This window comes from Babylonia areolata, chromosome 2 (assembly GCF_041734735.1).
Source record: "Babylonia areolata isolate BAREFJ2019XMU chromosome 2, ASM4173473v1, whole genome shotgun sequence".
NCBI classification, from domain to species: domain Eukaryota; kingdom Metazoa; phylum Mollusca; class Gastropoda; order Neogastropoda; family Buccinidae; genus Babylonia; species Babylonia areolata.
In genome coordinates, this window is record NC_134877.1 from 60,741,316 (window position 1) to 60,756,315 (window position 15,000).

Consider the following 15,000-nt stretch of genomic DNA (forward strand, 5'->3'; position numbering starts at 1 on the left):
GTGGACATGAGTAGGCCGGGAGGGAGGTGAGCGGGGGGAGGGGGTGTGGGGGAAGGGGGACGGGACGGGATGGGCACGGTTGCGTCAATACTTCGTCAGTATCTGAAACGTTCTCCGCTCGGTTTGTTCAAATGATCGTTTCATTCAGTGAAGAAATGCACGGTGGATATCAATGCTTTTGTCCATTCTCTTGTCATGCAGCCTCTTTCTTTCCTCCCCCCCCCCCCCCCTCTCTCTCTGTCTCTGTCTCTCTGTCTCTCTCTCTCTCTCTCTGTGCGACCCAGTTGGGTTTTTGACTCACTTGTGTAAACAAAGTGAGTATGTTTTAACCCGGTGTTCGGTTGTCTGTGTGTGTGTGTGTGTGTGTGTCCGTGTGTCTGTGTGTCTGTGTGTCCGTGGTAAACTTTAACATTGACATTTTCTCTGCAAATACTTTGTCAGTTGACACCAAATTTGGCATAAAAATAGGAAAAATTCAGTTCTTTCAGGTCATCTTGTTTAAAACAATATTGCACCTCTGGGATGGGCACAAAAAAATAAAAAAGAAGCCTAATTATATGCAAACTGCATTTACTGTTATATTTATATTTTTTGTATTCTCTAAACTTGGCACTTTGACCTCTTATTCTGACACAACAACAAGAGGAGTCATTATTATCATTTTTTGTTCAAACAGGAACTTCTTTTGCTAAGCATGGAATTTTTATTTATTTTGCAAACGTTTTGGTGCAGATAGTAAAAAAGGGAAATTACTCTGTAATTAATGCTAGGGGACTTAATTTATCACAAGTGAGTCTTGAAGGCCTTGTTTTTCTTGTCTTTCCCTCCTGACTAGTTCCAAACGTTTATGGTTGCACAGATGTAACGTATGCCTCACTGGTTCTTTTATATTTCTCCGTGTATCAAAATCAAATGAAACAAAAACATAAAATAGATTTTTTTTTTTTAAACACGACACTTTCGCTTGCGTATTAACTCTCTCCATACGAACGGCGAAAGAGACGACGTTAACAGCGTTTCACCCCAGTTACCATCATCAAAATACTGCAAGCGGAAGGCTCTTATACTGAAGAGGTGAATGTTGACAAAGAATACCACAATTCTGACGACGGAAGCTAAAGGTTGGGTCATTCAGACACCCACTGGACATCCGAGGGGTCTGTGTTGAGGAGAAGAGAGGACTGGCCGTACTGAGTGAGTTAAAATACAAAAACAAAAAAACAAAAACAAAAACAAAACAAAACAACCAACCAACCAACCAAGCAATTAGGTGGTGTTGGGGAGCGGGTTATCTCGTTATATAATATCTTTCACTGCTTCGTGTCACGTAGAAACTGGACGTCTTTCAATGAGAACATAGCAGGACACACACACACACACACACACGCACACGCGCACGCACTCACACACACACACACACACACACACACACACACACACACGCACACGCGCACGCACTCACACACACACACACACACACACTCACTCACTCACTCACTCACACTCTGTGTTAATTTCACTTGAATCATTCATGTGTAGCATTCATGCTAGGGTTTTGTTGTTGTTTTTCCCATGGTGTGTGTGTGTGTGTTAGTGTGTGTGTGTGTGTGTTACTCGCTTCCGTTCCGTACAGATGTGAGCGATGTTGTGTCTCTCAGTTTGACGCTGTGTTATACTCGTACATTATACATGTATTATTAAGTATTCAGTATAACTACATTTATATGCGTACATGTTTGTGTGTCTCTTAGAACAACGGCAGATGTGTAAGTCGGCCAAAGTGCTAATATCTTCACCGCTGGAAAATAAAGATTCATTCATTCATTCATTCACTCACACACACACACTCATTCACTCACTCACTCACTCACTCAGTGTGGACAAAAAGGGACAGAAGCGAGTAAAGTGAAAAGCAGTCGCGACCAGCGACGGAGAGAATTCCATTAGCCGGCCGTACAGCCTGGAGGTGTGTGGGGATGCTATTTTCGGTCACGAGACCTCCACTATGTGGTAATGGGGGACAGGGGCGATACTGGAATGTCTTGCAAAGCTCTGGAAACACTGGAAGCAGCTGGAGGAAGGAAAGCGGGTGGGGGATTTTATGAGAAGCTGGCGTGGGGAAGAGAGAGAGAGAGAAAGAGGGCTGGGTGCAAATGGCACTGAAGAGTTTGTTTCTTCCCCGTGTCCAAATAAGAAGAAATGAGTATCGATTTCGCTTGGTCGTTCGTGGAAGAAAAATACAGCTTGGCTGACTTTTTTTTTTTTTTTTTTTTTTCCTCGAGAGAAAAAGAGAATTGATTTGGTTTCAAAATGATGAATTGGAAAAGATCAAAGGGGAGAGGGAGAGAGACACCGCGCGCGAGAGAGAGAGAGAAAGAGAGACAGAGACAGAGCACTCTGGCGTCGAAGGTCGATTGTGATATATCACAATCCATCATGCAAATAAAAGTACATAAGGTGATAGATCATGCTGGGGGGGAGGGGGGGGGAGATGAAGTAGAACCAGGATGACTGATTGCTTTTAGAGGAAAATAATTGTATTGACTGACTGACTGGTTTTGAAGGATAGGTGTGTGGATGGATTGAAAAGTACACGTGAGAACACGAGAGAGGATCAAGAGTTCTGGTGTGGTTAAGCCGTTGGTTGTATAACATTGCCCACTTAGCGAGCACGTCTTTGTGTATGTGTGTGTCCACATGTGTTAGTGTCCACATGTGTCTGTGTGGGTCTTCGCCTGCATGTTTTCGCACGTGGACATATGAATGTTGGAGGTGAATGCAAATGTATTTTTGCGTATGTGTGAGAGAGAGAGATGGGCGGGGGGGGGGGGGGGGGGGGGGGGGGGGGGCGAGTGTGTATGTGTGCCTTTGTGTGTGTGTGTGTGTGTGTGTGACTGTATGTGTTTGTGCGCGTGTGTGCACGTGTATATGTGTGTGTGCGTGCGCGCGCGCGTGTGTGTAAGGTTTTTCACGGCGCAGTGGTGGTGACTATGGATGGTGAGTGAGGTCTGTGTGCTGTGTCGTGTTGCAGGAATGTCCCACGGGGATCGTGAACGAGGAGACCTTCAAGGAGATCTACGCTCAGTTCTTCCCCCAGGGAGGTAAGTTTGCAGGTGAATCGCCCTTTTTTTGGTTTTTTCACTGTTCCATTACACACTTTGCACACTGTTCATTGTTCCGTTACACACCATGCGCATTATCAATTAACACGCCGCGCACACTGTTCACTGTTCCATAACATGAAGATGTGTCGCTACTAACTCTTTTTAGATCTTTCTGCTGCCTTCGATACTATTGACCACTCTGTTCTTCTGGATAGACTCTAGTCTTTCTATGGTATTTCAGAAATTGCACTTTCGTGGTTTGAGTCCTACCTTTCTCAAAGATCCCAGTCAGTCTTGGTCAATAACCTGTGTTCAAAGCCAGTTCGCCTTGATCATGGTGTACCCCAGGGTTCGGTTCTTGGACCTGTACTCTTCATTCTTTATACTCAGCCTCTTGCCTCTCTAGTAGCATCACACTCTGTTTCAAGCCAGCCCTTTGCCGAGGCCACCCAGCTTCTTGACTCGTGTTCTACTGACCAGATACAATCTACCATTGACAATATTCAGACATGTATCAATGACGTAAAGTGTTGGATGTCAGGTGATAAACTAAAACTAAATGACGACAAAACTGAAGCTCTGCTGATCACGACTAACAAGAAACGTCTCCTTGATCCATATCCCACGTTCATCAAAGTTGGAATTTCGGAAATGCCATTGCTCCTTCTGCTAGAAACTTAGGTTACATCATCTCTGACTATATGTCTTTGGACAAGCATGTTTCAGATATTTGTAAATCTGCATAATTATGTAGAGATAAGACGTGTTAGTTCTATCCGTAAATACTTAACCACTGAAGCAGCAAAAACCCTTGCCTGTGCTTTTGTATTATCAAAACTGGAGTACTGCAACTCACTCCTTTCTAACTGTCCATCAAGATCACAAGGGGGCTGTTAGTTGCTCCCCTTTGCACGCCAAATTGGAACTGGGCGGGGGGGGGGGGGGGTCACACATCACTCCATCCACTCGGAAGGCGCACCACTAGACATACAAAACTGTTTATAATGTTCCCTCTTTATAATTCACATTCAATATATCAAAATATTTTAAATCATTCCGGTTCCAGGCACACACACACACACACATTCTCTATCAAAAAACTAAATTTTAAAACGAGCCATCTTTATCAAAAGACTGGCATTGATCCAGTTGTTCCAATGGTATGCCTGTCTGTCTGTCCTCTGCGTGTCGTGTCGTTGACGACCATCAGTGACTGTGACCCGACATTGTCAGACAGCAGTATCCGTGAATGGGTCTGATTAGTTCATTCCCTGTTCAGTCAGTCAGTGTCTGTGGCTGACCACATTCATCCACAAACACACGCCATCCCTGGAACAGATGTCGATCTAAGCAGCGTACTGAAAACGGGTACCTGTTTGGTTGTTGTTGTTGTCGTTGTTGTTGTTGTCGTTGTTGTTGTCGTCAATGTTGTTGTTGTTGTCGTCGTCGACGTTGTTGTTATCGTCGTTGTTGTCGTTGTTGTTGTCGTCGTCGTCGTTGTTGTTGTTGTTGTTGTTGTCGTCGTCGTTGTTGTTGTCGTCGTTGTTGTTGTTGTCGTTGTTGTTGTTGTTGTTTTCCTTTGGGACCAGAAACTGGTTTCTCATTGAAGCTTTGTAATTAACTGTGCAATTTGTTGTCACACATGATTTTTTTTGTTTTGTTTTTGGGAGGGGAGGGGTTGGTTGGTTGGTTGGTTGTTTTTTTTGTTGTTGTTTTTGTTTGTTTTGTTTTTTTGTTGTTGTTGTTGTTGTTTGTGGTTTTTTGTGTGTTTGTTGTTGTTTTGTTTGGTTTTTCGTTAATCCAGTCCCCGACCAAAATAGGGTCTACTCTACACAATACTAAATGATAAAGGTATAACCTTGATGTTTATAACATATACAGGGAAATGAAATTTGACACATGCATTAAAATAAAAGAATAGTGTTGTTGAGTTGGAAAGGAACAAGAAAAGAACACAGAGAGAGAGAGAGAGAGAGAGAGAGAGAGAGATGTATATATATATATATATATATATATATATATATATATATATATATATTGTATGAAATTGGTATTGTGCTTTTACTGTGATAGCAGGATATTGTGAATAACGATAAACAAGCATACTGATAGTGATACACGTAGCAACAGAGGGGTGAACATTTCTACAGCAACGGAAGCATGTGAGCTAGACAGACAGACAGAAACTGATACAGGGTGGATGTCAAGCTAGGTACCCCTGTAGGAGAGACCGCTAGATCAGCAGCGACACTGCTAAACTGATGATAGAGAAAAAGGGGCGAAGAAGAATCGTTAGTTTGAGTGTCAGTGGCTACCAGACCGTTTGTGTTTGTCTTGGGTCAGTGAGAATTTCGGTGCCCTGGTGCCAGTTGCATTGCTTGGTTCTAACTTTTTGACAGTTATATGTGACTAAATGCCTACGTTGACCAAACTACGCCATTGGTCAGTTCCATACGCGACACACAGTTAGTAGCGGGTGACGACCATACTAGGCTCTTCCGTCCGAGCAATGCAACTGGCTCCTGGCAGGGGTGTGTGGTGCGTGTCCTTTGTCGATCTATGACCACAAAGTGAGACTCCGCTCAACGATGCCTCCACAGCATTGTGTGTGGCTCGTGACAGAAAGAAAGAGAAAGAAAGGAAGGAAGAAAGAAAGAAAGAATCACGTTGGGAGGGGGTGGGGCGGGAGAGAGAAATGATAACAGAAAGTGATAGACATTCAGATCGACTGTTCAGCAAACAGAAACAAAACAAAAAAAGAAAGAGTGGGGAAGGGAAAGAAAGAAAGAAAGAAAGGGAGGGGAAGAACAACTTAATCATTGCTACAATTCTCCAGTTTGTTTGCCCTGAAGGACTGGGTAAACGTGAAGCAACAATTGACCCGTTCGGAGGCGACGGGACTTGGATGAAGGGGGAGAAGGTGGGGAACATGGGGATATTTTCCCTCCCTTCCCTCCTTTTCCATGAGATCATCAAAAATCTGCTTCTTTTTTTTCTGGAACACCAAGCATGTTGTCCCTTTTTTTCCCCTTTCTTTCTTTTTTGAAGGTGTGTGGAAGGAGGGGGCGGCATATTATGTTCTCTGTATTTTTATGACGATTGGCGATGGAGGTGGGAGTGGTGGGGGATGGGGGGGGGTAATGGCGGTGCTGTTATGGGGGGGGGGGGGGTCCATTCAGATTTTGGCACTGCTTGACAAGGATGTGCTCCCATATATCCCGGCGTCAACCCAAGTCACACACACTCACTCACTCACTCACTCATTCTTTCTAATAACGCTTTAAGAGGAAATACGTTAAACTGAAAGAGAGAGGTGGTTCCACACAAAAGTAGAAAAGGGCAAGCATCCACAAAACTTATTTTTAACCTATACTTTTCCTTTTCTTCTTCACTTTTTCTACAACCATACTTTGAATAAATAACAAAGAAAGCGAGCTGTGCGTTTGGAGGGGGTGGGGGGGGGGTCTGTCTGTGGACGAGGATTGATCTTGGAACCAGTGTAGCAGTCAACTGCTCAAGTCAGGGGTGAAGATTCATCTTTGATGAGCGAATGGCTGATCACCGAGGAGCTGAGAGTAGCGGGCCCTGATAGGCGGCAGCAGCAGCATCACGCATGAGACTTGAGGAAACGTCTTTGATGGTCTTAGCTGGGACGGGCGCAATAGCCGAGTGGTTAAAGCGTTGGACTGTCAATCTGAGGGTCCTGGGTTCGAATCACGGTGACGGCGCCTGGTGGGTAAAGGGTGGAGATTTTTACGATCTCCCAGGTCAACATATGTGCAGACCTGCTAGTGCCTGAACCCCCTTCGTGTGTATATGCAAGCAGAAGATCAAATACGCACGTTAAAGATCCTGTAATCCATGTCAGCGTTCGGTGGGGTATGGAAACAAGAACATACCCAGCATGCACACCCCCGAAAACGGAGTATGGCTGCCTACATGGCCGGGTAAAAACGGTCATACACGTAAAAGCCCACTCGTGTGCATACGAGTGAACGCAGAGGAAGAAGAAGAAGGTCTTAGCTGGGTGTTTTGTCCTTAAGTGCGGGTGTAACTCTTGAGACGTTCTCAAGTACAAGCGAAAACTGAAGCTTACTGATCGTCTGGACTGAGAGTGCTTTTGAAACAAGCGCATTTGACATTTCTCACCGGTCAACTGAGGTCTCAAAAGGATGCTGCCTTTTATGTCGGCATTACACAGTAAAACGCTGCAAGTCTGAATAATGACTGATTATGTGATCCTCGCTCTACTGACATTGCAGCCTGTATTTTTTGGTATATCCTAGTTAACCCTTGGCTGTTCAACTTTGATGAAAACAAATCGGTGTGGCATGAGAAATATGTAGAGACATCCGTTGTGAGGAAATGTGACACGATACAATACAATGAATTTGAAGTGCACAAATGACTTCTTGTGTAGTTTTAAGCGGTGTGTAATATATTTCGCCGAACAGGAATAATGCAGTCCCAAGATACACTCGCCCATATTTTCTTCCCATCCACTAGAACTTGAGTGGTTGTCTAGATGCTAGTCACTCGGATGAGACGATAAATGGAGGTCCCGTGTGCAGCATGCACTTTGCGCACGTAAAAGAATCCACGGTAACAAAAGGGGTGTCCCTTGTAAAACGCAGTAGAAAAAATCCAATATGACACGAAGACAAACTTGCAAGCAGAAAAAAAAAAAGGTGGTGCTGCACTTCCTCGGGTGAGCATTTCGAATTTAACGCAGATACACATGTTGTTACAACGAGTTACACAATACAGTAAAACATAACACAACACAATAGTGCAGCCTCCAAACACATACAGAAACACAAGGCCACAATAAACCCGACAGTCTTCGTTTTCAACGATAACTAGAGGAGCACAATCCATGCGTTCGTTTCAGGTTTGCATACACATTCTGGACATTGTACATGTTTCAGTGTATGCCATCATTCAGGGGGAAAAAAACCAACAACAGAAGGTATTATCTGAATTTTTAAAACGATACAATGATTGCTATAAATCAGTGTGTCGATATATGTAAGATGAGAGTACTATAGCTTTGTGAGAAGTAGGAATATAACAGCTATAACAATTAGATCGAAAAAAAAAAAAGCACACAAAAAAGAAGAAGCAACGACGGCCAAAACTGGTGCGAATGTGTGTTCTTTTATTCCTTCAGCAGCAGAGTAAACTGGAAGCAAGCTTACAGCGTGGAAACATTCAGCAATTTCCCAGAAAACGGAGTGTGGCTGCCTAAACGGCGGGGTAAAAAAAAAAAAACAACAACAGTCGTTCACGTAACAGCCCACTCCCAGCAGGTGCGAGATAACGTGGGAGGCAGAAGAAGGGAGCAGGGGGAGAATGAAGTATTGATAGTCTTTCCCACTCACCATAGATTGGGTTTCTGTTTCGGTAGATTACGCTTCCATTCTCGGTTTTCTGAATGTGGGGAAGGGTTAGGGTTGCCTCTTTAATTTGCAATGTTCCTGCTATTCCAAAGCTATAGTTCTATAATTACGTTCTGTAGGTATCCGACGTAATTATCTGCCAGTCGGTAGACGATGGACTTCTACAATAATGACCTTGGTGTCGGCTGCTACTGATCTCTTGATTAACAACAGCACGTTGAAGACTACTGATCTCTTGAATACGTTGAAGACTACTGATCTCTTGGAATAATAACAGCACGTTGAAGACTACTGATCTCTTGAATAACAACAGCACGTTGAAGACTACTGATCTCTTGAATACGTTGAAGACTACTGATCTCTTGGAATAATAACAGCACGTTGAAGACTACTGATCTCTTGAATAACAACAGCACGTTGAAGACTACTGATGACGGCTCTCATTGCCGCAGTGTTGACTCCCCGGGATGTCTGGTAATGTCTTCAGTTGCACTGTTTGTACACCCAGCAGTCTCACTAACAGCACGAGGTGGCCCTGTTATAATTATTTCATCACACATTGTGTGCGCGTGTGTGTGTGCCTGTGTGTGTGTGTGTGTGTGTGTGTGTGTGTGTGTGTTTTCGTGTAGAGTTAGCCCCCTTTTCGAAAACCAAACCCACGGCAACAATCGCACCCAAAATAAATTAACCCCCCCCCCCCACCCTTCTCCCCCCCCCCTCCCCCGACCCTTCCCCCCCACCCCTCTCCTCACCTTATCTCTCTTGAATCGAGCCATTTAAATGCATCCCCTATCCAGAAGAATATTTTCAGTTGTTTTTTTTTCAAATAGTTTGGTTCTTTTTTCTTTTTTTTTTTTTGGGGGGGGGGGGTTCATTTACTGGTTGTTTTTGATTTTCCGATTCATCAATATGCGGACCAGTCCGCGTTCTTTGACACCTCCTTGAAGTCCGTCATTTTCTTTAAGTGTAGCCTGTTGCTATTTATTTTAGGTATTCATCTTTGATTGATAATATTCAAAACTGGAAATCGATGCTTTAACCAGATGTTTTGCAATCACCATTATGTGCGGTGGGGCGTTACAATCTTCCTCCAGAAAACTAAATAAAAACTTCTCAGAATCGCTGTAGAGGTTTTGAAACGTTAACAGTTTTGTTGTAGCGGCTTGTTTGGAATGAGTGCCTTTTGGGATCAGCTTCGCTATAAACATGGTTAGACTCGCTCTGATGAAGTGTTCGTTTCCCTTATCGCCTTTTAAGTAATCCGCGTGTGTGGGGTGGGTGGGGGGTGGGTGGATGCGGGTGTGTGCTGATTATCTGGTTGCGGTTTTCCGCAATAATCAATGTGCAGTATAGTAGGCTATGTTTATAATTATATTCAAATAATGTTTCTTAATTATTTCTGTTTTTACATTAAGAATACTAGTTATTACCTGCAGTGTGTGGATGGATGGATGTATGTATGAAACGGTGTATGTGATATTTTTTACATTTGTATCTTCGTAATATTCGTAAAGCTGTTGTTGACTTTTACAGTTATGGTCCCCATGTTGTTTACTTGTCTATGTTGTGATAATGCACCTGACCAAATTTCTCCAGTTGGAGATAATAAAGTTATTCTTATCTTATCTTATGTCTGTTTGGCGAATATCGGCGATGGTGAGCGGTGTTGACGATATTACAGCTTTAAAAGTGCACTTTTGTTGCTATCATCCTCGTCGTAGTTATTATTATCGTTATTATTTTTATTGTTGTTTTTGTCAAAGTAGTTGCTGTTGGTATCGTTGTGAGAAATTTTAACCTGGCAGTTGGCTGAATGTGTATGCCATAGGGTTTTGTGCCAAGGTGAAGGGAATGCACATTCGTGTGTGTGTGTGTATGTGGAAGGGTGTATGTGGGGAGGGGGGTGCTGCTTGCCACTGAGTGTTGTACAGAGTTGGTGAGAGAAAGGTGTTAGATGGAGAAGAAACGAGAGAAAAACTGACATGCATTTAATTCTATAGGCATGAATTTATTGATATTATTCTGTTCGTTCGTATTGTATCGATATTTATTTGTTTATATGTTGAACTCAGTGGTGGGTGTCTACAGCATGATGTCGATATAAGGTATTAGTTATATATTTCACCGTTTAGAAATATGCTTCTTATTGCAGCTGATTTTACTGATACAGTTTGTCTCCAATGACTAAGCTATAAAAACTCTTGTCATTATCTACATTGTTACTAATGTTTTTATCTGCGTGCGTGCTTGCGTGCGTGTGTGTGTGTGTGTGTCTGTCTGTCCACAGACGCCACGGCGTATGCCCACTATGTCTTCAACACTTTCGACCATGACCACAACGGCTCCATCAGCTTTGAGGTGAGAGACAGACAGACATAGGGAGACCGACAAACAGACATGCAAAATAGAAAAGAAAGAAAGAAAGAAAGAATTTTTTTTTTTTTTACATGTGTGGCACTGAACTGCAGCCAGAGCAACCCGAATTTCACAGAGAGAAATTTGTTGTGACACAATGTAATGCAACATAATACAATGCAATGCAATACAATTCCTGGACACACACACATCCCCCATATCCCACGTACATGCATGAAAAAAGGTGTGTGTAGCAACACTCTAAGTGTTATGTTCACATCAGTAACAAATCGGGCCCATATTGAAATTGCATTATATATATATAGAGAGAGAGAGAGAGAGAGATCTGTGTTTGTATAGTTCGTCATACAAACAGGAAACCCCAGCACAGCATTTAACACGACACACCACAGCTTGTCATACCAGACCATTTCTCACAACAACAGGACCTGACCGTAAAGCCCCCTCATCTGTTATGGATCCATGTCTATTGATTGGTTTGTCTCCCTTGTTGTGGTCAACAGCATTGTTGTGATCGATTAACTGTCCGTTGGGTTTGTTTGTTTTGTTTTGTTTTTTATTGCCGCACTCCCTCCTATTTGATTTCTTGGGAGAGTTTGAACTGTTCAATACATAAATGATCGTCAGTATCCGTCTTGGTGGGGTGTGTGTGTGTGTGTGTGTGTGTTTCCATGTGTGTGTGGGAAGATGTGTTTTGTGTGTGTGGTGGGGCAGTTTGTGTCTCTGTGTGTTTGTGTGCATGTAGCGCGCGCACGCGTGTGTGTGCGTGTGTGTGTGGTGTTGTGTTGTATGTGTATTTGTTTGCGAGTGCGTGAGTGTGTATGAATGTTTGTGTGCGTGCGTGTGTGTTTTATGTCGCCGCGTGCGTGTATGTATGTGTATAGACGGGTATGGCGCAACACTCTGGCGGTTGTGTTAACGCCAAAACAAGCCAGGTCATAATATTGCACAAGAATACAAACAACAACAACAAACAAACAAAAACAGTCATACACACAGGAAACCCCAGCACAGCATTTAACACGACACACCACAGCTTGTCATACCAGACCATTTCTCACAGCAACAGGACCTGACCGTAAAGCCCCCTCATCTGTTATGGATCCATGTCTATTGATTGGTTGTCTCCCTTGTTGTGGTCAACAGCATAGTTGTGATCGATTAACTGTCTGTCGGTGTTGTTTTTTTATCGCTGCACGGTGTCCCTGTTTTATGGATCCCTTCCACACTCCTTCCTCGTCGATTTCTTGGGTGCCGGAGGGTTGGAGCGGGACGTTTGAACTGTTCAATAATACCAAAACAAACGATCATCGTCATCCGTCTTTGCCGCTTGTGTAGGTGTGATTGTGTGTGGGGTTGTGCGCACTGATCTAAAAATAGAATGGCTAGCTGATTGGCTATGAAGGCTGAAGCCAACAGGACGCCATATTGTTACTTTGTTCCTCGTTTCCGGCCGTCAATCCGTGGAGAGGTCGTCTGCTATCTGGTGGTAGATAAACCGTGTGTGTTTGATGAAATCCCTTTATTATGTTGTGCTAGCCCACGACATGTAAAATGTTGTATCCTGATTGATATGCATATCAGTGAGTTGTGTGGCTGCGGCTGTGGGTTTGAGTGTGTTTGTATGTGTGTGCTGGTGTACTGGGCGGTGTTGTGTGTGTGGTGGGGCAGTTTGTGTGTGTGTGTGTGTGTGTGTACGCGCGCGCAGTGTGTGTATGTGAACAGTGTGTGTGAGAATTTTAGAGTGTGTGTGGATGGTTTTGCGTGTGTGGGTGATGTATATGTATGCTGGGAACTGACTAAATAGTTCGTTTGGTAATTGGGAACGTTTATAGCTAGCTGTCTCTTCTCTTGATCGCTTGGATCGCTTCCATTTTTTTCTCCTTTTTTTTCATCGCAGATGCGGTGTAGCGTATATGCATCAGCCCGCACACGTAGACACCTCCTCGGAACTGAAATTGAAAGTGAAACTGAACTGATACTTCAAGATGTCAGCAACGTTTTCTATACGAATCTCTAACCTGACGAAGCGATTTGTCAGCCAGGAGCGCTTGGCTAAAGAGAGCTTGAGTACTGGCTGGAGAGAGAGAGGGGTGGGGGGAGAGAGAGAGAGGGAAGGAATTCGATTGTTCTAATGAGGGGTAAAAGGCTAAGCCGAAATTTTCACAATGTCCTCGTAAGAAAATAGAAACAATAAAAAGAAGTGGAAAGAAGGGTGAGAAGGTGAGGAGGAGCAAAACGAATAAATAAAAACTAGCTTGAGAGAGAGGGGGGGAGGGAGAGAGAGGGAGGGAGAGAGAGGGGGAGGGAGAGAGGGAGAGAGAGAGGTGGAGAGAGAGTGGGGGAGAGAAAGCGGGAGGAGGAGGAGAGAGAGAGAAACTAGCTTGAGAGAGAGGGGGAGAGAGAGGGGGGGGTGGGGAGAGAGAGGGGGGGAGAAAAACTAGCTTGACAGAGAGAGGGAGAGAGAGAGAGAGAGAGAGGGAGGGAAAGGGAGAGAGAGAGGGAGGGAAAGGGAGAGAGAGAGGGAGGGAAAGGGAGAGAGAGAAAAACTAGCTTGAGGGAGGGAGGGAGAGAGAGGGAGGGGGAGGGAGATGGGGAGGGAGAGAGAGAGAAGAGCTATGGTTATTGCGATATTTGTCTTGTCCGCAAGTCTACCTGTCGTCTTGCCGGCCTGTTATGTGTGTGCGTAGTCCTTCATTGATTCCCCCGTGTCTCGGTTCTCTGCCGTGGAGTGGAAAAGGTGTCTTGTCTCCAGAATTCGCCACCTGTCTCCGTATTTATTGCCGCCCCTTATAGATCGCCCGCCTCATCGGTGAGCCACCAGGGGGCGCTGAGCGACAGCCGGTGACACTGGAAGCCAAGCCGAAGGGAAAGTAAGAATGGCTACAGTGATCAATGTACCAATTTTTCATCCCCTTTCCCTCACAGATCCCCCCCCCCTCCGCCCACCTCCACGGTGCTTCTTGCTGATAGAGCCGTGGGAATTGCTTTGATCAATCAATGAGCACTACTTTTGTCGTTCCATTTGACTTTGGAGGCTGCGATGGGGATGTCCGCTATGGCTTTGGGGTTGGAGAGGAAAGAAAAGAACTATGGCTGAAGAATGAGCATTCTGAAGTTGGATTATCAGATCAAAATCTTCCCTTCCCCTCTTTTTTTTTTTTTCTTTTTTTTTCTCCTTCTTCTTCTTCTTCTTCTTCTTCTTCTTCTTCTTTTTTGACAATATATCCTGGCTTAAGGGATGCAAATTTTATGGTGGGTACGAAAAATATTTGAAAGTGGTTATTTAGCAGAACAGGTGGGTTGTTTTCCAAAAAATATAATAGAAATCTTCAAAATGGTCATTTTTCGGGTATGTGAAAAAATATTTCTTTGGAAATGGCTATTTGTTAGCAGAATACTTTTTTTTTGGTTTCTTTTTTGTTTTTTTGTTTGTTTGTTTTTCTTTAGAAATGGTTGTATCCCTAGTTGGTTTTAAAGGTTTAGAAATAGGTATTTACGTGAGATTATCAGATCTATGTGTGTGTGTGTCCAGTGTACCAGGTAGAGAAAAATAGAGGGTGAATGTTCACAGATGAACATACATATTAACCGTGAGTTTTTTCTTTAACTTCAATTATCACAAGTTTATTGCCTGTTGTATGTCAATATTATGCACTGGAAGAAAACGATTTTTTTTTAAATACATGATAAACTTTCTCTGGACTTAATCTGTTTAATATCGTGATAACAGACATTTATTTAAAGTATTTAATTTCACAATTATGTTATTAGAAAATAATGATTTTTTATTTGATTTAAACAAAATTTTATTCAGTAAATATGTCACACATGTACAGATAGACAGCGCGGAACAACAACAAGCTAATAGCTTATATCGTGCTCAGGAATGTGATTAAATACATTTGTTTCGTTTGACGGCTGGTGGACGCTACACATTTGCAATTATGTTAAAATACACATTTTCCAACTGCATATAAGCGACAGTCATTGCAGACATACATTGTTTCCCCCTTTTTTCCCTACTTTTTTCCCTCTCTTTTTCCTTGAGCCGCCGTGGAGATTAATATATTTAAAGAATTTACAAAGAATATAAACATCATTTTTAAGATACGTTGTTC

The 15,000-nt window shown here is 43.3% G+C and overlaps 1 protein-coding gene across 7 annotated transcripts in view; it reads left to right on the forward strand.

Moving 5' to 3' along the window:
* The window catches only part of LOC143275722 (Kv channel-interacting protein 4-like), a 461,443-nt gene that overhangs the window by 432,418 nt on the left and 14,025 nt on the right, over window positions 1-15,000 (forward strand). For 6 of the 7 annotated variants that reach the window (XM_076580027.1, XM_076580020.1, XM_076580013.1 and 3 more), the window contains 2 exons: window positions 3,032-3,113; window positions 10,791-10,861. In XM_076580027.1, coding sequence (XP_076436142.1) covers window positions 3,032-3,113; window positions 10,791-10,861 — 153 coding nt within the window. The remainder of the gene's footprint in view (window positions 1-3,031; window positions 3,114-10,790; window positions 10,862-15,000) is intronic. The other variant, XM_076580006.1, reaches the window with a different exon arrangement.